The sequence below is a fragment of the Amphiura filiformis genome, chromosome 2, assembly GCF_039555335.1.
Source record: "Amphiura filiformis chromosome 2, Afil_fr2py, whole genome shotgun sequence".
Taxonomy (NCBI): domain Eukaryota; kingdom Metazoa; phylum Echinodermata; class Ophiuroidea; order Amphilepidida; family Amphiuridae; genus Amphiura; species Amphiura filiformis.
The window spans coordinates 87,619,679-87,647,655 of record NC_092629.1 but is presented as its reverse complement, the minus strand read 5'-3'; the positions used below and the strand labels follow the sequence as shown (position 1 = coordinate 87,647,655).

Below are 27,977 nucleotides of genomic sequence, written 5' to 3'. Positions count from 1 at the left end.
TTGCAAACTTCTAATGCCGATTTGGCTTATTGAGCACACATACAAATAGTTTACACCTGATTTTTATTCGGGTGCGTCGTTGGATATCACATTACCGATGTAGCCGGTCAATGTGTGAAAACTACAGCACTGGTTTTAAATAGTTTAAACAGTAAAGACAATTTATTAATTAAGGTCCAAAAAGACCCACAAATATGCATATCACAAATCCTACCCCTCAAAAATAGAATATAACAGCTTATGCTACGAGGGGCGGTCAATAAGTTCGAGGAACAAGGTACTTGAAAGAGGACTAGCTAAATTATTTCTAACTCACTCTTGAACATGGTCACTGCATACCTTAATGTACCCGTCGCAATTTTTCTTCAAACTTCTATGTCAACAAAATGGAAGTCTTCCGATTGATCCATGAGCCACTCTTCAGTGAAGGCTCACCAGTATTGTTCACCACCAAAACTGATATTATAAAGGTAGGACTTAAAATTTTAAAATAGGCTCCACTAACTGGAGGCCATGCATGAACAATATGGTTGATTTAGTAAATGGCAGCTTGACAAACTGAGAAAAGGGTACAGGATATAATCCGAGAACAGTCCCATTCCTACCACCAAACTTCTTCACTTCATTGTCTGCCTCAGTTTTGCTATAAAAATTGAATGAATGATATATGCCTGTGATTGTACTTTCATTTGGTAAATGATCTGTCATCAAGACTATCCCTGGATCTCAGAAAACAGCGATGAAAACCTTCCACTATGGTGACCGAGCGATGATCTTCTTAGGTAGGAAATCCAAATTCTTCCACTGAATGGACTCATAATTCAAGTGATTAATGTATAGATTAAACTTGTCTCGGTCATCAATCTAAGTATGCAGAAGGTGTAGACCTGATTATGTCAATTAGTATCAATTTTGTGCATGAAGATTCTGGGACCCCATCTAGAAGACACCATGGAATACCCAAATGTTAATGGATTTATGTTGAAAACACTTTCATCAGAGATGTCATATTTTGTGGCTATCACGTCTTTCTTGTTTGGTTCGTTATTCATTATCAATACCACTTTACCAGCACGTATATCATTAGTGGTGACGCCAGCAAGTCCTGATGATCTTCAAGGACGCTCATTCCATCCTCAGAGGATGATTTAAGGAAGCCCCATCATGCACTGTAAAAGTGTTATCACTAGAGTTTCAACTGCCACTTTACTTTTCAAATCACATTGAACTCTGTGCAAAAGATGTTGTTTTAGAATTGCCCGTGTGTCATTATTACTTGGTCGATTTCAGATTTAAAGTGATGTACAGGCTGAGTCAAAAAGAAGTAAACTCATGTTTGAGGGGCTGTAACTCGAGATCTGTAAAGAATCTGCTAAACATGTAAAGACCACTGGAAAGAGCAAATTCTACACGTCTAAATAATAAAAGAATGGTTGCAATTGCTCACAGCAAACTCAAGTTATATTCATGTGCATACAACCACCCATTTTTATAGCTGCACACGGTTTCACTTCCCAAGTAGGGGCCTACCTATTATATTGATTGGTAAGGCGCGATATTTAAATGCAAATACATTTCTGTAGCAGGTGTGGTTTCGATCAATACATGAATTTTACCTCATTGCACTACATTATAATAATACGGGCCGAATGACAACATGGCACCGCAATTTACCGCACGGGAGCGCACGTTTCTGTCGACGAAGTACGTATCATGAAGCTAAGAGTCCCACCGAAGTTCAGCGTCTTTTTCGTCTCCAATTTCCTACAGCTAACCGGGTTTCATGTAAGGGAGCAGTATATAAGAATGTGAACAAGCTATTGCAATGTGCATGGTACACTAAGGAACAGACAGCCGGAAGCTTCAGGCAGACCACGAACTGCTAGATCACAAGTGAACATTGCTAGACTTAGACATGCGTTACAGCAAGACCAAAGATTAGCTCAATCTTTTACCCAACAATCCCCAATCAAGCTTCTGCCCCCGCTTCTGCCGGATCGTTCGTAAAGACTTGAATTGGTATCCCTACAAACTATAGTGCCGTCATGGACTTTGTTGAATATTAATTAAAAGCAAAAGTTGTATTTTCAACAATAAATCCTGTTAGCACTTTGCTGATTCGGCGAAATTGAAATGGATGAAAATCAATCAGCCGTGTGCAGCTACAAAAATGGGTGGTTGTATTCAAATGAGTATAACTTGAATTTGCTGTGAGCAATTGCAACAATTCTTTCTTTTATTTAGACGTGTAAAATTTGCTCTTTCCAGTGATGTTTTTATTTTTAGCAGATTCCTTGCAGATCTCGAGTTACAGCCCCTCAAACATGAGTTTATTTCTTTTTGACTCAGCCTGTATGCATGAAGGATAATTCACACCTTCTGTAGATAACATAAAATGTGAAATCGACCAACTTTTTGAAGGTGTTTTTATTGTAAATATATCTGTCCAAATTCAAATTTAACCATTCACGTGTGTATGCAGTGGGCGGGCAGTGGTGTCATGTTCACTCACACAGCTGTGCTAACCGCAAGACTTGCTGGGAAGTGCTTAAATCATCCTCTGTTCCATCCTTAAACTCTTAGGACCATTTCGTTGCTGTTGAATATTAAGGACTTCATCACATTTACAGCAATAGCTGTACAGTACATTGTTACATTTTATTTGAGTTTTCACCAATATTGGGAGAAATGTTCATGATGACCATGTGTTCACCTCTAGCAATACCTGTGAATTCATGGAGGTAGGCTTCCTCTGAAGAGAATCCTGCCCATAGACAGTGGTGCAAAAATGTAATATTTTTGCAGTAATGTTTTGAAGGAGCAAGCTGTCAACTGAAACCAAATTCAATACCGTGCGATAGTAGCATACCTTGTTCTACGAACTTTTTGGCCGCCCCTCGTAATATGTTCAATTAACGATTCTATTTTTAACTGATCGATAGTTCCATAATTATGTTTATTGTCAAAATATGTGGTGACATTCGAACCAAACACAATCGAGTCGCTCAAGTTCATCAATTCAACAATATTTTGCTATCGTATCATTAGGTGTTTTTACCTGGAGAGATTTTTTCATGCCTTACCTCCTTTTTTCAACCTAATCGACGGCAATAACTCTTGTAGTGAGGGATCAACATTTAATGATCTGGTCAATTGATTGACAGATACGACAGGAGGAAATTCAATTTTTTGATAAATTCTCTCCAGGTAGTGAAACGTTTATGCGCTCTAATTTGTATAACAGCTTATGCTAATTATGTTCAATTAACGATGCTATTTTAATTATGTGTATGGCTTTGCTTTTCATCCTTTATTGTTATTTTATTGTCAAAACACGTGGTGACATAGGAATTAATCATATCATATGAACCTCTAATCACGCTACTTGTTCATTTGATCCTCAAATTTGGATTTTACACTTGACACACAAAGTTTATTTTATAAATTAACAGATCAGATTAAAATAATAACAAAATAATAATCTTTCGTGAGGAGCTAAAAGATAATCAAATGATTTAATTACAGGGTGAGTCAAAAAAAGTGCAATAGAGAAAAAAAATCCATTTTTATTTAAGAACCGATTTGAACCTTTTCGGTTTTAAAATATTTTATAAATTATATATTCATTAGTGGTGACCTTGTGTGAAAAAACCAAGGAATTAGCATTTACCGTTTTGTTTTTATGACACATTTTATAGCGATACCTAATTTTAATGTTTGTACAAGAGACATCTAAAATTTAAATGTCAACCTACTCTGTGTAACTATAAGGTAGGTTTAGAACAACTGCTATTTTCTCAACCTCATTGGCGTTGAAATAAAATGGAGCACCCAAATTGTTATTGTCCTTGGTCTTGTTTAAGGAAAATAAACAGTATTTGTTGTTATTTTCATTTTACCTTTACTTTAAAGATGTTTATTCTCTTTCAAAAACATACACATTTGTAGAAGGATTTTGTCAAATGTCGAAATGAAATGCGTGCAAATTGAAGTGGAGTGACTTATAAAATATCCCATATCCAGTAAGTTGGACATATTGGGATTTAAAAAATGTGGTTGGAGTCGAGGGAGGTATTAAGTAATGTTAGAAAGTATGTTTGTACAGAAAAAAAAAGAAATTAAAATAACGCAAAAATCAATCTTATTGAAATTAAAATCAGTTTCAGAGTTGGTGTCTTTATCGTGCATTGTGTGCTCTCATTCAAAATACATGGTACCTCGTGGACAAATAATGAAATTGGGTATCGTAGCAAAGGTACTCATAAAAATTAAATGGTAGATCTGACTGACTTCATTTTTTCACAACAGGTGACTATTAAGTGTGGCATTTATAGAAACTTTAAATAATTAGAAAGTTCAACGTGGTTCTTACATAAATATCGATTCTTTGCTCTATTGCACTTTTTTTGACTCACCCTGTACAAAATCGGAAAGGAACAGGGAATCAAATCCATGACATTTATCTTACAAAGTGAATGTCTGTCCACAAGAGGATGAACTGACAAGAGTAGTGATTTTAATCCAACATGACCTTCACGATTTAGTTACTCCAAAGTATTCTAGAATACTTTGGTAACACTATTAGACTGGTTCTGTTTTGGAAAACATTACGTTTTGTTACCTGGAGAGATTTGATCATGTCTCACCTCCTTTTTCAACTAAATCGACGGTAATCACTCTCGTAGTGAGGGGTCGACATTTAACCACAAATTGCCTCAGGCAAAACTCACTTCCTGGGAACCAAAAACCGCACAAGTTCATTTTTATGTAACTCATTGGCCCATTTGTGTTATATACTGCCTCTAGCTATAATGACACCCTTGTGATCTGGTCAACTCATTGACAGATACGAACCTCAGGAGGGAATTAAATTTTTGATAAATTCTCTCCAGGTAGTGAAACATAATGAAAGCGCGTTACTATAGCAGCAAGTTTGCAACCAAATTATTTTTTGTTAATTTGGGCATGCTGAACTCGAATCTGTAGTCTGCCAAGCGATATTTTGAGACCATTACCCTCAAAAACACCTCCCAAATGACCCCATAGGATAGCATAGGGAGAAATATTTAATTTTATTCCAATAACACTTTCAAACATGTCAAATTACGCGTCTGGCCCCATGGATCCCAGAAATGTAATGTTTGTGCATAATATGTACGACCTATCGTTAAGATGTTATGGGGCACAAAAGGTCACAGGTCGATTTGCTTACTGTGTATGGGTTAAAAGTCAAAGTTGCTCACATTTTCGTAAAAGTTGTGGCAAATTATTTGCCTAGTTGGTGATGATGACTTGCTGAACGCGGCGGTATAACCCCGGGGTATAACCGGGCGCCTTGTTGTTAATATTGCACCTTCAAACATACAAACCATCTCAAAAGTTAGGTCTTTATAGTAAGAAACTTTCCTTTGCGAAGGCACCATGTCAACAATGCCTAGAAAGGTTTCTTTTTGCCTTGTAAAAGTACGTAATTTTTGCCATTTTCTGCTATCAAGATTCTGCGCAGGCGAACGGCTATGCTCCCGATACATGTATTCAAACAGACAGTCTAGTACATCAGCTGTGGTCCGTTTCGTTGCTGCAATTAATATTGATATCGATATTGATATTTTACAGATCATGTGATCTTTCGATATGATTCGAATTGTCACGTGATCGTCAAACCTGTATTAGAAGGTTTCAAACCATGGTACCATTGTTTCGAATAAAGGGGTCTATAAAGGAGGCTTTAGCTGTCGATGTACACTTCTTTATCATCCACCTGACTTTAGGCGCTTCATTTAAATAAATTGAATGCTCTCGCGGATCGATTACATATCAGAATGTATCAGCTGATGTATTGTTAACGCTGCCAGGTATAACGAATTCGCGAGGAGCGCGTGAACATTTTGCATAAAAGATTGTGTGCACATTTTGATTGCAAGTTAAAAGAATGCGCGCGTAGCGCTCGACATTTATGAGTCACCAGCTCTTAATTTGAATAATTTGGTGTAAAAAATTATGACCCCCTATTTTTGGTATAAAAATTCTATGCCAAATTATCAAATAAAATCATCGGCAGCTACACAGTTCTGACCTTAATGCCCGTCAAAATCCCATTACGTCATCGATATGGCCCATTTAGCACAAAACAATGAAAATATAAGTTTTTATATCAGCTATATCTAGCCTTCCTGTTGTTATATTTTTTTTCCGTAATGGAAAACGCAAATAAAGAGTTTATCTTTCGGGAAAAAATATTTTGCCCGTTGCAATAATTTAAATGCCACTATTTTGCAAGAACAATTTCCCGCTTTATTTTTGTATGGTGAGTTTGTATACATCCTGGTAACTTACATATTAGTTAAATATGGCGACTTGTTGATGTCACTTGCGCATTTATTAAAGCGCATTTATACACGAAGTACACTGTTTATTATACGGCTAATTAAGGTCTCGTTTCTTTGCTTCTTACGGGTCCTTGTTTGTGGCACATGAGAGCACATCACACAGACCAAATTGCATTCAGAATACGAGGAATGTCCTTCTGATATCAAGATTTTTGGCTTTTTGAAATTGGCAATATAATACACATGTTATGGCATATTAGTTTTTTTTTTCACATTCAAGAGTCCTCGAAGTAAAATTGATAAATCAAAAGGTATGTACTTAAAAGTGTATGTAGTTGGGAGGAAAAGCCGACGATCATTTGAAAATTTTGAAATTGCAAACACGCCTTCATTTATGAAGTACTGCGCGTAATCGCTGTTCAAATGGGCCCATGTGTTCATTTTACCCTGGTCTAGGCTGGTTCCAGATGTTACTAATAAGAGAAAATATCACCGGAGTATAATATCAATCGGAAACATTAACGTTTATAATAAATCGAACAACAAAACGTGAATAGGAAGCCTCCATCAAGATGGGCAGATTGAAATACAGCAAGTTGGTTTTCTTGTGCTGCGTCATATTTTCTACTGGTATCGTTTACTGGTATCGTTTAGGTATGTCTGTTAAAACCTTAATGTACAATTTCCTTCAAATTTTTAAATTGTTATTATATACTCAAAATGCTGAAATAATACTAGTAATATTTATCGGGAACGGTTTCTATCGATTTTGAGCTGAAATAACACGGTGAAGTGAAAGAAACCCAGCTAGTTATTTTTGCCGTTTAAATAAAAATATGTTATTAATCATGATGAACGCATTCAGTTGAACTCGAAATTATACTGGTATTTATTACATCAAAATACTAGTATAAAATGGTTATGAAAAGGTTTATATAATTATATTTGTGACAGTAAAAGTAAAGTATACGTAGGCTTATATTATTGAATGCAACATATCATAATGGCGTAACTATATATAATGGCACTTCAATACTGAACAATTCTAATTTTAGAATCTGCCAGTTTATTATCAGAGTTAAAATCGACTATGGACTTTCACTATTAAGCAGAACTTTACCCCGGGACTTCGTTCTCTAAAACACACTGTCAATCATACTTGTTTATCAATCAAATCTAACCACAAGACTAAGCATGGTGGTACAATACGCGCTAAATGCGTACGTTCATCCACCAATTTTCGCGCCAGCACAAAAGCGCCGCATTCCATAGATAGTTGTGTACCATGTCGCGTACAGGTAAGCACGCGAGAGGAATCTTTAAAATTTAGGCCGATGCATGCGTTTGTATGTACACCTCATACGTGTATCATTCAATGAATGAGATCAGGGTTGTCATCTATGGGTAGTTTCATTTAAATATACGCTGCGACATCAATATTAGGACCATTGCAACAAATGACGTGTCATAATGCGCATAAATAAATTCTGCTTTGAATGCATATCCCAAATCTGACATACAATCAATCGCTTTGGAATAATGGTCATTCAGTTTCAGTTTCATTTATTTCACCATGTTTTTGTACAAAATACAATGAAAGAGAAAATAGAAATTACATAGCAGGTAAACCAAAAGAACACAGCGCGAAAAGAATGGTCACCCTTAAAGCAAGAGATTATGGGACAAAATTACAAACGAGGACAGGGGCTATTTTAGAAGAAAAAAAGTCACTGCACGTTAGGAAACGTAAAATCTATAAAAGAGCAGCTAGCGAAGACAAGCTTGAGGGAAGGGGTTGCTGATGGCAGAGGTATATATGCTCTCGAGTTCTGTAAACTTTTCCAAATTACGCATTAAAATCACGCATTTTACTGACTAATAAGGGGGTACTACACCCCTGCCCAATTTTGTGTCTATTTTTGCATTTTTCTCAAAAATTATAGCGCATTGGGGACCAGTAAGATATGTATATTATAGGGGCAAGGACTACAACTACTGCACTGGAAATTTTATTTCAGCACAGACAACAGCTTTGGAGTAACAGTCGAAAATGAGGGAAACCCAACATTTGATCAATAAATCAATAACTACTTGCTTTGAGTTGCTGAATTTTCAGACATACCTCAGACATACCAAATTGCATGCATTCTGAGTACGAGGAATAGCCTTAACTGATATCAAATAATTTTGAATTTTTAAAATTTGCGATATAATACCCCCCGGTACAAATTTTATGACAAATTATTAAAAAATTATATTTTTGACATTTAACAGTTCTCGAAGTAAAGTTAATCAATCTAATGATATGCACTTAAAGTTGAAAATTGATACATGTCTACAGAACAGAGGTCAATTTCGCGACTCAACTTCCGTTTTCTTCCCTGTATGCACATTCAATCGGAACGGAGTGAGTTTCTATTGGCGTTTGCCGGTAAGCGTCCCCGCTATTTTCCTTCCTCAAGAAGGAAAACGTTACCGGTAAAAATCGCCCCTGTTTACCGGTAAATAGCGGGGAAGGTCAGTTTCTATTGAGCAGAAATAATCCCTTTACCGTCTTTTTACCGGTAAACGGTCCCAATAGAAACACGCTATAATTCGTTTAATTGACTTGTCATTATTTTTTAATTACCTATAGCTGGGCAGATTATTACCACAATTGTGCATTTGGTGATACAAGCACCAAAATTGGCACACATGCTTCTGTTGGGTCACTAAATACAAAAATAACGTTAGCCAAATTAAAATCCAAGATGGCCGCCATTTTTCAAGATGGCCGCCATCGAATGATGGATATTAATGTTGTGGTGGATAAAGTTGCAATACAAGCACAAAAAATTGTATTTAACTGTTCTTTGGGCGTTTCTATGAGTCAATAACAACATATCAGCTACTTAAAAATCCAAGATGGCCGCCATTTTTAAAGATGGCCGCCATTGAAGGCCAAATATTGATATAACCGAAGATCAAAATGATATACAAGGACCAAAATGAGAAATGAACAACCCTTTGGGTCCATTATCATGAACATTACAAATAATCATATTAGCCACTTGATAATTCAAGATGGCCGCCATTTTTCAAAATAGCTCTCACAATGTGACACATACAATGTAAGCATAATCATATTACAAAGTATCTAAAGGGTCATACAGAACCAAATGTTGCAGTTTATATCTCCCTTGAACCTATCGAGACAAGAATCAACAACTTGTATCTGCAAGGTGGGTCTCATTTTCAAGATGGCTGATATTATCAAGATGGCCGCCATTTTCAAGATGGCCGACACCATGCATCACAGCTTAGAAGCAAGCAGTTTGAGATTAGTATCACATCACTCTTGCCGTTGCTTCGTGATCAACCCCATTCTGGTGCCACTATCAGGTATGGCATGGACAAAGTTAGAGACACAGTGGCATTATTGAATCCAGTACTGTCATTGCTGCAGACCAACCACTCGCTACATTTAAAGATAGTGGTTGAACAAGTGCATTTACTAAAGCTGGGGTGGCATCGCCTGGTAGTCTTTCTTGTCAGCTTCAAGCATCACAAGAACACGCCAAGCACATCGCATATTCAGCTGTCTGTCTTTATAGGCTGATGAAGATAGCATACAATGACTATATACTCGAGTGAAACACTTGAGAACAAGCCAACTGGCAAGAGACTGGCAAGAGGGAAATGTCAGATCCCGCAATTCCAATTCTGGTATCTCATTCTCGTCACGGAACTCACTATTCTGGCACTGATACGTTCATTCAGAGAAGCAAACTTTGTTCTGTACTGTGAAGCCTTGTCTGGACAGTATGTACTGATACCATACTTCTTTGCTAACAATAATTTCAATTATGCACGTTGGATACAATTTATGGTAGGGATATGATGATATAGTATATAGCCAATGAGTTTTGGAATGGAAATCATATCGGAACTTCTTAGCAATGGCTATAGACGAAGCTCATGAACAAGTCAATGCTGTTATCGAAGGTGACGGGGAGCAATTGGTGTGACTGAGGATCCGTCAGAAGGTGGAAGGTCGCTGACACTGAAGTCATATATATCATCTGGTTTCTGAATATGAAGCAACATCAGAGGCTAAAGATGCAACAGAAAACATCAACCACCATGAGCAAACAATGAAAGTACAACAAGAGTTCCTTGCCAAAGCTTGGAACCTAACCAAAGTTCTTCAAGACATGGGCAATCCTTTCCAGGAGGAGTCAAGTGACTGGCTCTTAACATAAAGGACATTGCACAATCTAGTGTTCATGAACTGCTTGGCAAACATTATGAAAGGGGCATTGAGATATTTGGTGAGTTTATCGACTAGAGAGCCAAGAACAAGACTTTTCTATACATCCATCACAAAGAACACAATTAGCTTCTTCATTCAAGAATGTGCTGCCACTTATTCCAAGCAGAAAGCCACACTGTAATCTCTTCTCACAGCTCTTCATATCATGCCAAAAGTAGGCAGTGGGATATAAACGAGTTCTTCAAATATGAAAACCAGCCAGTTCCTGCATCTCTGAGAGACAACAGAATGCTATACACGTGCCCGAAATCTGGCCTTACTGACATTCTTCAATCGCAAGTGATGTTACCAGATAAAGAGCCAGAAGTAGACGCTATCGTTGTTGATAGATCAGCATTGATAAACTGTCTGCCCTCACGTACATCAACAACATTTGACGAATATGCCAGAGTAACTGTCATATCCCATATGTACAAGCACTGTCTGCCAAGTACAAGATAACAAACAATGTCTTTGACGTCTACCTGCCATCTAGCTTAAAGTCTGAAATAAGATTGAAGCGAGGAACAGGAGCCAGAAGACGGTGACAGGATGCGTGGTACTGAGAACAATGCAGAACTCTTCCATTTACTTGCAGACAAAATCGCCGACATGGATACAGTCGATCCGTTAGTCGTAACTAAGGAGGAACTTGCCCTCAGCAATAATGTGCATGTGATCAGTTTGGACGATATTTCTCCATGTAGCCACGAAGAGGCAGATACGCGTATGTTTGTACACGCCACAGGCATGCGGTAAAGGAAGGCAAGAATGTCTTAATGATAAAGGCAAATGATACTTATATTGTCATCATTGCAATACCTACTTTGCCATCCTTGCAAGAACTTGGCCTGCAGAAGTTGTGGCTTTCCTTTGGTCAATAATCATATCTGAGATGTATACCAATACATGAACTCGTTGATGCAATTGGCCATGAAAAGACTAATGGAATATGCTATTCGTTCACGCCTTTAGTGGTTGTGATATTGAGTCTGCCTTCCGTGGTAAAGCCTGGCAAACATGGAATTTGCATATTGAGGTATCAAATGTTTTCTCAAAATTGAGTAAATATTTGCCAATGCTGCTGCTCTTGAGACAGGTTTGTAGTCACAATGTATGACAGGTCCAGCACTGCTACAAGAGTGAATGATGCACGGTTAGAACTCTTTGCTCGTAAGCAGAGATCATTTGATTCGATCCCAAATACTCGAGCTGCAACCGTACCAGGCAAGTTTGAGTTGGAGTCAATCAACAGTATCAGCCAGAGAATTGGGGCTGGACACAGGAAGCTGATATTTGTAAGATCTTCTGGAGTAACTTTCCTCCTATTGCGACTATTGGCCAAGAACTAACAAAATGTGGATATACTAAGGAATGTCGTGGACGATGTGTTACAAATACGGTCTTCCCCGTACGCCACAGTGCTCATGTTCATACCAGGACTGATGAGAACAAGTTTTATTACATTTATGTTAAAACACAGATTTGTAAGCATCAAGGGTACCCTAATATGTCAAGCCAAATCACAATTCATATCATCAGGCTCTTCAATTATGACACTACTTTATTTTGATGATTCGTTAAATGACCAAATGAGAGGTTAACTGTAGCTTCACTGTATGACCATTTGATTCTTTGTATTAAACATTAATATTTGTTATTCAATGGCGGCCATCTTGAATAAAATGGCGGCCATCTTGGATTTGTAAGTGGTTTTTATTTCTTCATGACAAGATACACAAGGAGAGGGTAACTGCAACTTTTGGTGGTTGTATGATGACCAATTAATTTTGTAGCATCAATGTATGCCATTCAGTGGCGACCATCTAGGAAGAAATAGCCGCCATCTTGAAAAATACAGTCGCCATCTTGGATTTTGTAAGTGTTTTATATTTCTGCTTGATAAGTGACACAAAGAAAGGTTAGTTGCAACTTTTGAAGCTTGTATGGCCAATAAATTCTTTGTAACATTAATATGGGTCATTCAGTGGCGGCCATCTTGAAAAAATGGCGGCCATGTTGGATTTTAATTTGGCTAACGTTGTGTTTGTATAAAGTGACCCAAAGGGAGTGTCTGGACCAATTTTGGTGCTTGTATCACTAAATGCACAATTGTGGCCATATAAGTCAATAATCTGCCCAGCTACTACAGCTCCATGAAAGTACACACTAAGATCATTAAGTTGATGGTATTGATATGCAAAAACGAATACAAACTATGCAAAAATGCATAAAATGCACACAGGTGCCTACAATTGCACGAAATTAATATCTGTAAATTGTAATAATAGTAACAAATTTGATTGAATTGTCATTTTTGATATCATAAAAGTACACAGAACATCTTTATTAAATGTTGAATGCAATGCACACGTGTCCCTACCATCATCTCTTAACATGTCGCACAGTAGCGTAAAGTTCTCAAAATGTGATAAGATTTCTGCAACTTAAGTGATGCAAAGGTCCGCAAATTACATAAAAAAGTTGAATACGAATTTCATTACAAAATATTAGACACACTTTTCATGAACTAAATGTCTATAGTGCTCAACACTAAGATGTTCAGTCCATGAATAGGGTGTTTATTTTCTAAAAACAATATACAGGGTGAGTCAAAAAAGTGCAATAGTGCAAAGAATCTATCTTTATTTTATAACCAGATTGAACTTTTACGATTTAAAACACATGATTATATTCATTAGTAGTTAGTGGCCTTGTATATTATGAAAAAAACTAAGTAATTAGCACTTACCGTTCTGTTGTTCTGACACATTTTACAGCGATACTCGATTTTAATGCTTGTCCACGGGACATTTTATACATTTTGAATGTCAGCACACTCTTTGTAAGGTAGAATTGGAACAACTGCCATTTTCTTAACCTCATTGGCACTGAAGTAGAATGGAGCCCCAAAGTTTTATTGTCCCTGTTTTGTATTTACCCTTACATTAAAAATGTTCTCTATAAAAGAAACATACACATTTATGGGAGGGTTTTTCAAATGTCGAAAGGAATGCGTGCAAATTGAAGTGGTGTGGATTACAAAATATCCAGTATAAGTTGGACACATTGTAGGAAATTGAAAAATTGGAGTTAGAGTTGTGTGAGGTATGAAGGCGTTAAGTAATATTAGAAAGTTAGTTTGAACCGAAAAAGGGAATCGAACGCAAAAATCAACCTTGCCAGTTTCAGATCTGGTGTCTTTATTTCGAATTGTGTGCACTCATTCAAATTACTTGGTGCCTCGTGGACAAAGAGTTAAGATGGGTATCGCCGTAAAATGATTCATAAAAGTTAAAGGGTTTACTTTCTTTTTTCACAAAAGGTGAATATTGAGTGTGGAATTAATGGGAAAGTTCAACTTGGTTCTTACGTGAATATTGATTCGTTGACCTATTGCACTTTTTTATTCACCCTGTATATACGTTCAATACCCAAATGATTTGATGTGCTCATCATTAAGTGTCTATGTGTTTAGTTTAGCGTTGAAAGTGTTCAATTTAGTATTTACCTCTATACCTTTACCTTGTAAGCACCTAGAGTTTAAACGGGCTGATTTCGTATGCATTTAGCAAATGAAAAAAAAAAAACATAATAATTTAATTATCATATGGTTAAGCATTGCTTTTTTTCACTGATCTGGACTCTACTAATATATCGCAAATATATAAATAATAATTATGATGGTCTTTGAAGGTTCCCTTGAGCATATTGAGGAAAACCACACTTTAAGCCTTTTTCACACTAATTTGGCCATAAGTATTGTAAATTTTGATTATAAAAAATATTGACTGACTCACAAGACAGGTGCAGACAGACAAACACTGATGTTGGCACAATTATGGCATTATTAAGGGATAGGGTGTGAACATTTGGACAGTATTTATTGTGGGACATTAGAGCGCATCAGACATATCGAATTGCATTCTGAATACGAAGAATGTCCTCCTGATATCAAATAATATTTAGATTTTTTGAAATTCGCAATGTAATACACATTCTATGGCAAATGATTAAAAATCATTTTCAATATTTAACAGTATTCGACGTAAACTTAATAAATCTGATGATTTATACTAAAAGTGTATGTATAGGTGGGATGAAAAGCCGATGATCAATTGAAAATTTTGACCTTTCGTATTGCACACCGACATCGCCTGGTTAATAATTACTTGGTACAGCAGAGACACTAAAATCAATACCGGGATCGATACACGTGAATGTGCTACGCACGATTTGATATTCAGACGATAAATCTTTGGATACCGGGGTAGCAAATGATGAAAATCTCCCGTATTTTTTTTTATTCTAAAGAAACCATATTTTTTCCCTTGCACTTGAATATATGTGCCTGGACACCTCGAATAAGCCGTAAAGTCCCTCTCTGGTTATTTTTACTTTTTTACATATTTGCAAAGAGCATGTTTCAGGGATTAAAATGACACCTCAATGAACTTCATATGACAATCAGAAGCGAAGTTATGGCTTGTTATAGGTTGTCATGAATCAAAACGCGAAACCGAGAAAAACGCGTTCAAAGTTATGGAAGCAAAATGACCATTTATCAGATGGGCCTCAGAAAATGTGGATTATTTCATATTTCCACTTATTTCTTTAAAATAAAACTTTGTATGTGTTTAGAAGAAAGCTTAAACATTTCAAATCTGCAAAAATCTCAACTTCGCCAAAATACGAGATTTGCATATATTTTCACCTGTAGCTCGAAATGAAGTTTGCCGAGTTTACGGCTCATTCGCCGCGTCCAGCCACATATGTGTTGAGAGGATATGATAGTCGTCAGCTTGTGTATTGCGAAAGAACAGTGCGTATTGAGCTCACAAACTGACAAACATTCTGATTTTATATATGCCGAACTATAGCGCAACGCAGGCCACTTGTTGAGGCAGTCTAAAAGCAGATGACCTCATGGCGCATACCATGCTCACTCACATACAGAGAGGTCAGTCACAGGGCTATAGCCTTAGTCGGATGTCCCTCAGCCTATTATGCATCTCAAAACTATTAAACAGGTCGGAACAAAATGGCCGTGCGTGGCTGTGATTCAACCTACCATGGCGATTTCGGCTATGAAGATTCGGGGCGATGACACTGTGTATTGAAGATATGGATTTTTTGTCCCAAAACACCAAAAAAAAGTTAGGTCTTTTGGGGGAAAAATCCATGTCTTCAATATGAAAGGTCAAAATTGTTTATTGATCGTCGACTCTCCCAGCTACATACACTTTAAGAATATATCATTAGATTTATAGAATTTACTTCGAGGACTGTTATATATCAAAAAGGTAAAAAATATCGGATTTTAATAATTTGTCATAAAATTTGTATTATATCGTGAATTTCAAAAATGAAAGTTATTTGATATCAGAAAGACATTCTTCGTATTCAGAATGCAATTCGATATGTCTGATGTGCTCTCATGTCCCACAAAAATTAAAACGCTCATTCCAGATCCCTTAAGTCAGAGAATATCGGTCGTGGATTCGGATCTATACGTCGAATTAAACACTTTCTCATGTATTCTCGTTATTTTTCGGGGGTGGGGGCATGTGGACATCGTGGGGACATGGGGGGTTGAACCTGGGGGGTATTGTGGGGTGGAAATGCCTCTCCCCCCTTTGAACCCCCACCCCACCACCGCGGTGCACCGTAGCGCCGCCACTTTATATCGAATTGTATTCTGAATACGAGGAATGTCCTTTTTTAAAAGTTAAAACTACTACGTCATATCATGGAAACGTGCAAGATGAATGATTACACAAACAAAACATATGTCATGATTTCAACATACTTTGGAGTATGTGTGAATGCTACGGGCAAAATAAATAACATCAAAACATCAAACAAAACATATGTCATTTTTCCGTATACTATTATGAGAATGGACGCGGCGAAACGGCCGTAAACTCGGCAAATTATTGTATTCTGAGTTAAAGTGTAAAATGTATGTGAAGGTCGTATTCATAGGTGTATCAATTCGTTGCGACAAGTATCTTATCAAACGCTGTTTAAATCAATCAATAATACTACTGCTGAAGAGGATAATAAGCTTCTACTTATTTCTATAGAATAGTTCTTGTCTTTGTTTGCTTTGGCCAAATCCTGTTCAAGTGGTAGATAACAAAGCATTGTATTTTGTCTAGGTATGTATAATCAACAATGAACAATGAGAGGATATTTCTGAACCTCGTTGACTTAAGGATGATTTGAAATGACCGCCAATTATGACTTGGATATTTATTACCAGAAATGTAGAAAAAAAAACACATGTAGAACCGAAAAAAAATACAATTTTGTCGAAGGAACAGAGTTCAACAAATCATAACCCCGCTTTTGGATATCGTTTGAAGTCAAATGATATACCATTTTAAAGCTTATGGTATATATTTTCTAAACACGAAATAAAACAAAATTGACCGGGGCCGACTTTACGGCTGACTCGCCGCGTCCAGTCACATAATTGTTAATGATGTTTTAACGAGTGATAATGGCATTTCAAAAATGTGTTTTGCTAATGTTGCAAACAAATTGATTGAGTGTGTTGCTGAGAGTAATTGGCTGTATTCCAAATGTTATCACCCATAGTATCGATGTGAAGCCGCAATTGCATTTACCTTGTATTTCGTATGATTGTGTAAATAATGAAATTCTTAATAATTATGAGTCCAGCGAAAGTTCCTCCAAATTGCTAGGCATGTTATTGTTGATAGTAAAACCATATCTTAATGTTCGGATACTTTATGTTCTTTATAAAAGTATGGTACAGCCTCACTTTGATTATTGTAGCCAAGGAGGTTAGAGATAGAAAGGAGCGGCAATAGATTACGTAATGCTTTGTTCCCTTGATGTCATTTTTGATTTTCCGACAAGCTATTCATAAAATGGTACCATTGTTTCGAACAAAGGGGTTCCGCCATTAAATTGGTCACTGATCCGGCATCATATTAAAGGTCATATATAGTGTTCGGACAACATCATATTCATTGGCAAGCTTATATTATGAAGACAGTGAAAATAGCTCCTTTTTTGAGAAAATAAGACGTTTAAAATTGATAGTCCGCAAAAAACAACTTAAGCGGTGGAACCAATGTTTTTTGGCATCCTTAGGCTGCGATCACATAGAAGTATACGGTATACGATATTCACTATACGCTATTCGGTATACGCTATAGGGCACGGCGGGTCACATAGAGTAGCATGCGCGCCCTACTCGGTCTTTTGGAGCCGATCAAATAGACCAAGGCTGAGTAGGCACATAGACAAAACAAAGAGAACGAATGGAATGGGTACGACAGCGCTTTATAGTGCGACCACTGTTGGTCTTTGGGTAGCCGTAACTATAAAAAAAAAAAAGGGGGGGTCATCGGGTATGACTTTTAAAAAAGTGGTCCTCGGGTATAGTCAACTTCAAAACAGGGGCCTACTGACAGGCACATACCGTCACGTCCAAAGTTGAGCGACCCTTCCCGGTGTTTTTATTGGTACAAAATGGTACATTCAACGGCATACGCTGCACGAAAATCGAACACGTACGATTCCCACTGTACTATATACTATACGCTGGTATGACGGCCTTTTCGTTGATTGAGCCCGGGTTGATAGTATAACAGGTAGGCCTACATATGAAGGCATGTTATGAAATTGCAATAAAATCGGGGGTTTCGGAATATGTTAAATATTGGGGGGCAATTGTACTTGGCTCAAATTATTGGAGCTTATTGGGGGCCCAATTTCCATAGCCACCAAAATTATTGGGGGCGGGCAGGGACGGATTTACCATAGGGCCAGATGGGGCCCCAAAAATTGCCCTGTGCAGTGTGCATATTCCATTTAAGCCGAAAAACATCAGTTTTGGGTCAAAATATTATACAAGAAGTGCAACAGTCTAAAATTGAACTTTGCCATTTAAGTGCAGATGCCTTCCTCATTGTGCGTTTGGGGGGCCCTCCAATTTTGGCCTGCCCCAGGGCCCTAAAATTGAAATTTTTCGCGCACTTCGCGCGCAAATGTCATAGTAAAATCTAACCACTTTGCCACTTAAGTGCAGATGCCTTCCTCATTGTGCGTTTGGGGGGCCTCGAAATTTTGGCCTGGCCCAAGGCCCCCAAAAAGGTAAATCCCGCCCTGGGCGGGCCCCCTAGCCCCGGTTCCGGAGCCACTGAAAATGAATAGGCCTACAAAGGAGCTATTGGTTCTAAACTTACCATTTTCTACGTCAAATTGTTTATGTACACCCGCAAATTGCAGGTGCCACATATCCGAACAAGACGGTATACGCTGCACGAATATCGAACACGTACGATTCCCATATATTATTATACTATACGCTGGTATACGGCCTTTTCGAATAGTGCCCTCTGATGTGACCCGGTAGTATGAAATTACGTTGTTCGATTTCAGCTATACGCGTGCACCGTATACACCAATCCGAGAAACGTTTACTGTATTTGCCCCTCTATTGACGGCAACACAGATGTACCAGAGCGGGAGATTTAATTCGTAATTCAATACTCATGATTGTGTATTGAATATCACTGTTGTGTACAATCCCCGGGTACAATTCTGTATAGCACACAATAAATAATGGATAGAACCCCCGACCTCGGGACACCGCAGTTTTACATCGGGGACACCGCGCAGTAATGGCGAAGTCGGATAGGTGTATAGCCGAATAGTATACTTCTATGTGATCGCAGCCTTACACCTCAAGGATAAAACTAGAATTGGTTCTGTTTTGTCTATACCCGTACTTCCACGAAGGTTCAAAGGTCACAATGGGGTAAAAGTTAATAAAACATAACTCAAAGTGTTCCTCTCATTGCAAAAAATAAAAAAAAAATTCAAGTGTCATATTGCACTTACCAAGGTAACGAAATGTCGCACATAGTGAAAACTATATATTATTAATCTGAATTTGTATAACAAGAACAATATTTTGATACCATGTTATCAAAATCGAATAAATGGTCTGTGTTAATCTTAATTTAATAGTTCGTCTCAAAGCCCTTCCCAAATTTAAAAAATAATGTGGAATGCGTTTTTTTAGTTTTTTTTTTATTGTTTCTGCTTTAATTATTTTTTTTCTTTTATCGGACGAGCTTTTTGACAAGAATAGACCACCTTTCCATCTACCTTAGAGGTTATGTAGTCAAAATGAAGAATTACGAATTAGGCTATTTTGGCGTCTGACGATATCAGACGTGATATTTTTGTTCGGTGATTTGGAAAAATTAAATAAAAAGCGGAAAAAAACCTGAAAATCTACCACACAAAAAGCAGGCAATTTTACTAAGAGAAAAACTATTATTAAATTAAGATGGCCTTATCGTCGTCACGTAGTTAAAGCAACAGGGATGACAGATCATCAAAATTAGTGTCGAAACGAATTTTGCTGGTCCCAGTTTGTTATACGGACAATGTCCGTCGGACATCTGTCATTGTTTACTGCTTTGTTAATGGGATCTACTTTCTTTTTAATGGCAGACCTTTTAAAGGTCGGATCAGAATTAAGGGGACGCGTTCTTTTGTGCGTAATTATCGAGGGCCAGGGGCTTCAATTAATATTTGCAAGGGTCAAAGAGCCATAGGAATAAACACTGTATAGTATAATTCACGCCAGACACAATTTCTTTTCATGACAAATATTAAAATTTTGTAAACGAGAAAAAAACAAACGTTTTATACCAATTTTAAATTTAGCATGAATCATTTATTTGTTAGGTCAATGCTGTTTTTACCATCATGCAACGAACCATTAAGATTAAATGTGTATTTCGTGATCCTAGCATCCTCTATTTATGTCTTTTTTTTTTATTTATTCACGAAAATAACCTACTCCCAAAATTTCAGATGATTCCGATTTTGCGTTCGCGAGTTATGCATGATTATGTGTATTACACTGCTCCATAGACAATGCGTTGTAATTTCGTTCTGGTGCACCAGAACGAAATTCAAATTCACGATATCTTTGGTAAACGAATTAATCTGCAAGAAATATTTTGTACATAAACATTATGTAGCCAGAGGTTTCCAATGATATAAAAATCTCAACTTTTTTGAGAAAAGTGGAGGGATGAGGCTGTGGATCACGAAATGTCCCTTTAAGCAATAAAAGATCATTAACAGCTCGTGTACGTGTAACATATGTTTACATTAGGAAGCCATCACTATTTACACCAGGGGGAATGGAAGATTTTAGAGGAGACGTGATATTTTTTGATTGACTTGAGTAGGGGGCATGGAATTTTGACCTTAATATAGGAGGGGTGATATGAAATTAGCAACGGAGGATTCAAGGGGGAAGTGAAATTTGTCCTTCGATATGGGGGCGGGGAGGTGCGAAATTTGTATGCGAAAATATATGAAAATCCTCTGTTCCCCTGGCGGAAATAGGCCAAATGATCAAGGGAAGACCCTCATTAAAGTCACTTTTTCTTTAATAAAGGTGCTATGATGATTACCAACTTTGATCTGTAGGACCGTTGTGTCATTAAAAGGGGAAAAAACGATTTTTACCTATATAATTTGCATATTCAATTGGCTGCAATCTTGGATTTAAAGGTGTCAAGTTTCTATGGACCCAGGGAAATAAGCTAGGAACTTAATTTTTAATTTAGATGAAAGAGGTAGGAAGGTTTTATTTCAAACTCTAATGGTGACCCGCAGGTCAAATTGCTAGAATTGTACATTAAACACACCTAAGCAGACACAATGCAATTTGCAGGCAGCAGCTTAATCAGCGCCAATATTGCAACATTGAAACAAACAACTATAAACATCCAATCTAACCCAACCCCACCCCCAGTAAGCAATGAGGTTTAAGTGCCTTGCCCAAGGACACAACACGTTCGAACTCGCAACCTATGGATTATGAGTCGGGCGCCTTATCCACTCGGCCACACGTGCTCCCACCAAGAGAAAGGTCATATTAAAATGTTTGAGTCAGTCTTTTTAAAAACCTTTATTTTGGTCAAAAACAACAAAAAGCCCCAAAACACCAAAAACAAGCACTTTTTGGGACCAAAAAGGCCTAAGATAAAAAAAATGGGGACAAAATCAAGAATCAATATTTACGTGAGAAGCAATTTGAACTCTCCCATTGTTGAATATTTGTATAAATGTCACACTCAATTGTCACCTTTTGTAAAAAAAAATTGAAGTGAATAAGCCCAATCGCCATTCTAACTTCCGGTTTTTGAGAGCAGTTTTGGGACACTTTGACCTCTGACATACATGACATATCGGGAAAATTTACGTAATTATTATTAATTTTCTTATTATTGTCACAATTTTGATCATTAAAAATACCAAATAATTAATTTATAAAACACTAATATTTTTTATATTTGTTTTAAATATTGTAAAACATTTTAGATTATATTTTGTACGTACAAAATCCCAATATTTCTGAATTTTCTGAAAGGTCAAAGGACACAGTGTCCTAAAACTGCAAAAACTGTCCTACAATGCATTGCAAACTTCCAATGCCGATTGGGCTTATTGCAACTACCGTTTAATTTTTACGATACTGCGATACCCAATTAAGCGTTTTGTCAACGAGGCACCATTATTTTTTAATGTGAGCACTCAAGGCTGATTTTTGCGTCAGAGGAGAGTGCGTCAAGGGAAAGGAAAATGGGTCATATACCGCATAATGTCATGTGAACTACAATCCTCCAATCAAATGAAACGAAACCACGAAGGTTCAGGCTAACATCACAGCAGCTGACGGGATTATCCCATCATGCATTGCACTATAGCAAATACATACAAGACATAAGTAAGAGCGGCTTGGATATTGAGAGATATGGATAGTTTCACAATACTTTAGATGAGATCATATTTTTCCAAACAAAGGTCTTACAAAGGTGTACACCAGGCCTTCTCAACTGGCGGCGCGCGCGCCACTTATGGCGCTTGAAGTTAGTCGAAGTGGCGCACGAAGTGGCGCACGTTAAATTTACTAATGTTTTTCACTTAAGTTATTAACAAAAAAGGGGTGAAATACCACATCTGAGCCTTTAGAAAGCCATAAAATCTTAGAGTTTCCGGGGCGCTGCCCCTGGAACCCCGCGGCCGGGGCTCTCACCTAGTGGACCCCTACAGTGGGCCCACCCGCTATGCGTTCGGTCGCACAAGCGCTCCTTCGTAAAATCCTCCTTTAACATGTTGGCACTTCATGATCACTAAAATTTCCCAGTTGGCACTTCAAATAAACTAGTTGAGAAGGCCTGGTGTACACTTTATATGGCATATGCAGTTATACTATGGTACCGCAGAGCATGATGGGATATCAGCTGCTGTGGGCTTACATATTAATATAGACTTATATTGACATTTGCTTTAATTTAATCTTTCTATGCAGGTTTACCCCATTGTAACAATATAGTTTTCCATCCCAGGGCACAACCTACAATCGTTGCAATAACCCGGAACAATACCAGGTCGGTGCCAAAACCTAAGCCTAAAATCTTTGCAATAACCCCAACTTACGCCAGACCGGTGCAAAAAGCTGAGCTTACACGACTGTTAAACACTTTCTTACACATAACTAATTTCCACTGGATCTTAGTGGAAGACTCTGAGAACAAAACAAGTTTAGTCAGCAATTTTCTGGAGGGAAGTGCACTTAACCATTCGCATTTGAATGTTGGAACGTCGTTGGAATACAAAGTTGGTAAGAATGAATATGCCACATCGAAACCAAGAGGGGTTGAACAAAGGAACATCGGCATAGATTGGTTATTAGAGAATACAAAAGCAGATGAACCCGGAGTGGTTTATTTTGCTGATGATGATAATACATACAGTCTTAGACTGTTTGAAGAGGTGAGTTGGCATATATAAGGAGGAACTTATGCTTTACTAGTCGCGCGAAATCGAGTAATGCTGTGGAAATTAATATACCTAGATCTTTAGATTGATAGGATGAGCAAATTTTAATCATGAATGTCTAAATGAAAGTCAGTGCATCTGGTCAGATTCGAACCTGCTACCTTCGTAATACTAGCAAGACACTCTAGCCTGACATACGTGAATAATTACTTCCAAACCTACCAAATGCGGAAAACCATTTCCAATTTGTTGGTAAAAAAATTAAATGATCCATTCGTTGAGGAGATATGATAAAATGGACTATAGATGTTCATTTAAGGGTGGTAAAGTGCAATGTTTACATCGAAGCCGATTTTTTCGTAAAAAAGGTCTAGAATTAAAACTCTTAGATGCCATTTAGTACAGATGCCTACAGTCAATTATTATTGTCCATGATTTATGGGCAAAAATAACTTATATTACCCACCAAGTATAATCCCTTGTTTCCGTTATTCTACAGATGCGATATACGAAGAAAGTGTCAGTGTGGCCAGTGGGATTATCCGGTCAAAGGAGATTTGAGACACCCATTGTCAACGCTGAAGGTTATGTAACAGGTTGGAATGCTTGGGCCCCGGAAAGCAGAAGGTTTGCAACCGATATGGCTGGCTTTGCCATCAACCTGAAACTCTTTCACGAAAAGCCAGATGTTCGTTTCAACATAAAGGCGCCGTTAGGATATCTAGAGACAAGGTTATTAGAAAAGCTTGTGGCAATAGAAGATCTGGAACCAAAAGCAGAAAGATGTACTAAGGTAGATAGTGTGACTATTATTTGATCCATATTTAGTTTTTACATGTGTGACGTGTCATGTTAAAAGCAGACACTTTGGGGAAGGATCGTTATAATGGAGAAGTAGCCAAAAATCTGCCCCGGGCGATTTTTTAACAATTTGGGTTTGTTGCGAATTTGTGATGTTATTAATGTTTAAAATATTGTCTGATAGTTTCAGACCGGAATATAACAGGCATCTTGAATTTTTTTAGACATTTTTCAAGGTGCTTCCTACTCTCAACATTGTCAATAATATTTTTAAAGCTAGGCCGATATCTCAATTTCCAATTTTATAATACCATAGCTTACGAACTAAATATCTTCGCTTAGGATTGTCCGATTTCATTGCGGAAAACGGCGTTGTGGAGCAAAATATCTCTTTATTTAAGATATGTAAAAACTTCGAAATTGATAACCTGCCCAAAAGTGTCTGTTTTTTACATGACACGTCACATTTATCCTTAATCCGACTGTTTTTACTGATTCTTAGTATTGAAAAATAATGTTATTCTGTTAGTTTAGAAACTTTATAAGAATTGTCTATTCAAAATTCTATAACGGTTTTATATAATTGTAGCAATAATTGTATATTATCAGTTTATGAAAATACGTCGTTCAACATGTTCAAATGTTGGAACAATAGTACTACTATATAATAGAACTATTAATTAAATGGGCAATTAATTATTGCAATACAATATACACATCAGGGGATGTGCAATCATTATGAGCTCGGGAGAGGGTAAAATTGGGGAGGCGTAATTTTTTTGGCCAGCCAAAAAGACGGGGGATTTTGGCAAGCCGAGAGGGGAGCCAAGCGATTTTTGACACACATTTAATAAAACGTTCTAAGAAGACTCCGGAAACGCTTAAATATGCTAATTTTCCCGCCAGCAAGATCATATCTAGACAAAATTGGGATCCCAAAATTTAGCATGTGCAAAGGGAAGGGGGAAAGATTTTTTTTGCAAGTAGAGAAGGGGGAAAGCGATTTTTGGCTCGCCATTTATTTGGCAATTTTACCGGCTCATAATTATTGCACAGCCGCTAATTTGACCAGACTTAGTGTTATTGTGAGCTTTTCTGTCTTGTTTGCTTGGTCCCAGGTATATGTTTGGCACACCAAAACTCAACAACCAAGATGGCCGGATGTAAATTTAAACGATTCATATATAGAAGTATGAAGCGAACAGAAGTGTGAACAACAAGCTCATGGGTATTTCGATGGATATAAAAGGGGTACTACACCTGTGGTAAATTGTGTCTATTTTTGCATTTTCTCAAAAATAATAACACACTGGTAACAAAAGTTATGTACATTATTGGGGCAAGGGATCCAATTACTACGCTGAAATTTCAGTGACTCAAGACAAGCGGTTCAGTATATATGATAGGAAATGAGGTACATCCTAGCGGTACCTTATTTCTTATCATAAACAACGAACCGCTTGTCTTGGGTCACTGAAATTCCAGTGTAGTAATTGGATTCCTTGACCCTATATTATACGTAACTTTTGTTACCAGTGTGTTATTAGTTTTTGAGAAAAATGCAAAAATAGACACAAATTTATCGAGGGGTGTAGTACCCCCTTAATGTTATCAAAATGTGCCCAAACATCGCGTCAATTTCAACTCGACCATCCTCCGGTCAGCAGACCATCGTAGATGTCGGGCAGGTCATATGTGGTGAATTTGTGGAGAAGATAAAGGACTTCGAGGTACCTCCAGGACAAAAGTTGATCTCGTATGACATTTTCTTTTCGGTACCTGACGCCATAAAATCTGGAGCATATGACGCTTCGCTTCTTTAAGATATTTTCCCTAATATTCAAACTAATATAATGAATGCAGCAATTAATATTGCCTATTGTTTTAATACACTCAAAGTATATGACGGATAATGTACTCGTGCAAATGCATTCGTCAAGATAATCGAGCTAAATGCAATAACTCCACGGCGCGTGCGATTATCTTGACTAATCCATTGCACTCAGTTCATTATCCTTATCATAATCCATATGTGACCATCCACGACGAAGACGGTGTAAAGTCGTCAGACAAATGCTTATTCAATAAAGCTTACAAAAATCAATAGAAGACAAATAAATACATTTTATGACTTTTTTAATTGTTTCAAATTTTTACTCTATCATTGTTTATATATCCAATATACGATCCAGATAAGGACAGCCCTTACATAAAAAAAATCGATGGTAAGCAGCGGTAAACGATGGCAAACGACGGTCATTTGGGTAATCATGGTAATTTATCCCCGCCGGATCTGGCTTTATGTTTCTTGTTTTTAATATTGTCACATTTCGCCGTCGAACTTCATTTTGCAAATATTTTTATTGATTATTTGCTGCTTCACTCATCTTCTCTGGTCCAACTCGGACTACGACGTCTGCTTTGCGATTGTAGGCCTTTTTTATTATGTATTTGAACATTTTGTTGCAAAATCAAAATATCAACAATTTCATGAATTTCATAGCGTTTTAAACTAGTTGATCACCATATTTCTAACAATTTACATTCAATGGATGGAATGGTTGGAAACTTAGACGACTATACCAACATACTAAACACAGACACAAAATGGCAGACAGTAGCAACCAAATTCACCAAACTAATACAAAGCCACGTGAGGGTGGCTGGGGCTACATGGTTATCACCAGTGTTTTTCTAATGTGTTTCGTAGAGTACGGTTTTTATCAAACTCAGACTTTCTTTTTCGTCGAATGGCAGCGAGAATTCAGTACTTCATCCGCAGAAGCAAGTGTGATGGTATCTATAAACAGCGTCGTCATGGGTGTTTCAAGTAAGATTTTAGATTGTTACACAATCATGAAAATGCTAATTTGTGACGTGTCATGTCAAAAGGAGACACTTTTGGGCAGGATCGTAAATGGAGAAATAGCCAAAAATCTTTTTAAAGGCCGATATCTCAACTTCCAATTTTATAATACCATAAATTACGAACTCAATATCTTCGCTTTTTCCGATGTCCGATTTCATTGGGAAAACGGCGTTGTGGAGCACAATATATTTAAGATATGTAAAAACCTCAAAATTGATAACCTGCCCGAAAGTGTCTCCTTTTGACATGACACGTCACATTTGGTTAATTGTAAGATCCTGCGCAATCACTCCAGTTATAAGCCTTGGGGCAGGGTAAAGTTGTAGGAAGTAAGCAAATTTACGTGACCTTTTAAATAACACACTCTAAAAAGACTTAGGGGTGGTGCAAATAATTATGTGTTCCCCGGATTGGGAAGATGCTTTGGCAGGTCAAAAATGGAGGAGGGAGGAAGCATTTTTTTTTGCTGGTCGAAAGAGGGAAGCAATTTTGGACAAGAACCTAATTATGTTTTAAAATGACAAGGTAATCTTAACAAATTTGATGAGTTTTTTGTAATTCTGATGAGAAATTCCAATTTATGTGGGAAATCTGTTATGCCCCCTCCAAATAGTCATACTTGTCAAACTTGAATAGATTCTAATCATTTGTGAGGAGTTAATTTTTATAGTGCAGTGGTAAGACCATTCCCCTTAGCGAAGTGACTAAGTGTACAATCACATAATAGGTGAGTCAGATAAGGGTAACACATAGTGCTTTTCTTTCAGGTCCAATCAGTGGTATGACGCCAGCCGTTATTCGCTGGTTTCCGATTACATCACAGTGATCACACGTT

At 37.4% G+C, this 27,977-nt stretch overlaps 1 protein-coding gene across 1 annotated transcript; it reads left to right on the top strand.

Moving 5' to 3' along the window:
- Window positions 1–6,781: 6,781 nt before the first annotated feature.
- On the top strand, window positions 6,782–25,525 carry LOC140137470 (galactosylgalactosylxylosylprotein 3-beta-glucuronosyltransferase 1-like). The gene is made up of 4 exons (XM_072159169.1): window positions 6,782–6,983; window positions 23,003–23,466; window positions 23,972–24,265; window positions 25,392–25,525. Exons 1-4 carry the CDS (start codon window positions 6,902–6,904, stop codon window positions 25,467–25,469), a joined length of 918 nt encoding a protein of 305 aa, XP_072015270.1. The 5' UTR covers window positions 6,782–6,901; the 3' UTR covers window positions 25,470–25,525.
- The last annotated feature ends 2,452 nt before the right edge of the window (window positions 25,526–27,977 follow it).

Coding starts and splice junctions, on each gene's coding strand:
- LOC140137470 (XM_072159169.1), top strand. CDS start 6,902: ATGGGCAGATTGAAATACAGCAAGTTGGTTTTCTTGTGCTGCGTCATA. Junction 6,984..23,002: donor CGTTTACTGGTATCGTTTAG/GTATGTCTGTTA, acceptor CTTTCTATGCAG/GTTTACCCCATTGTAACAAT. Junction 23,467..23,971: donor GTCTTAGACTGTTTGAAGAG/GTGAGTTGGCAT, acceptor GTTATTCTACAG/ATGCGATATACGAAGAAAGT.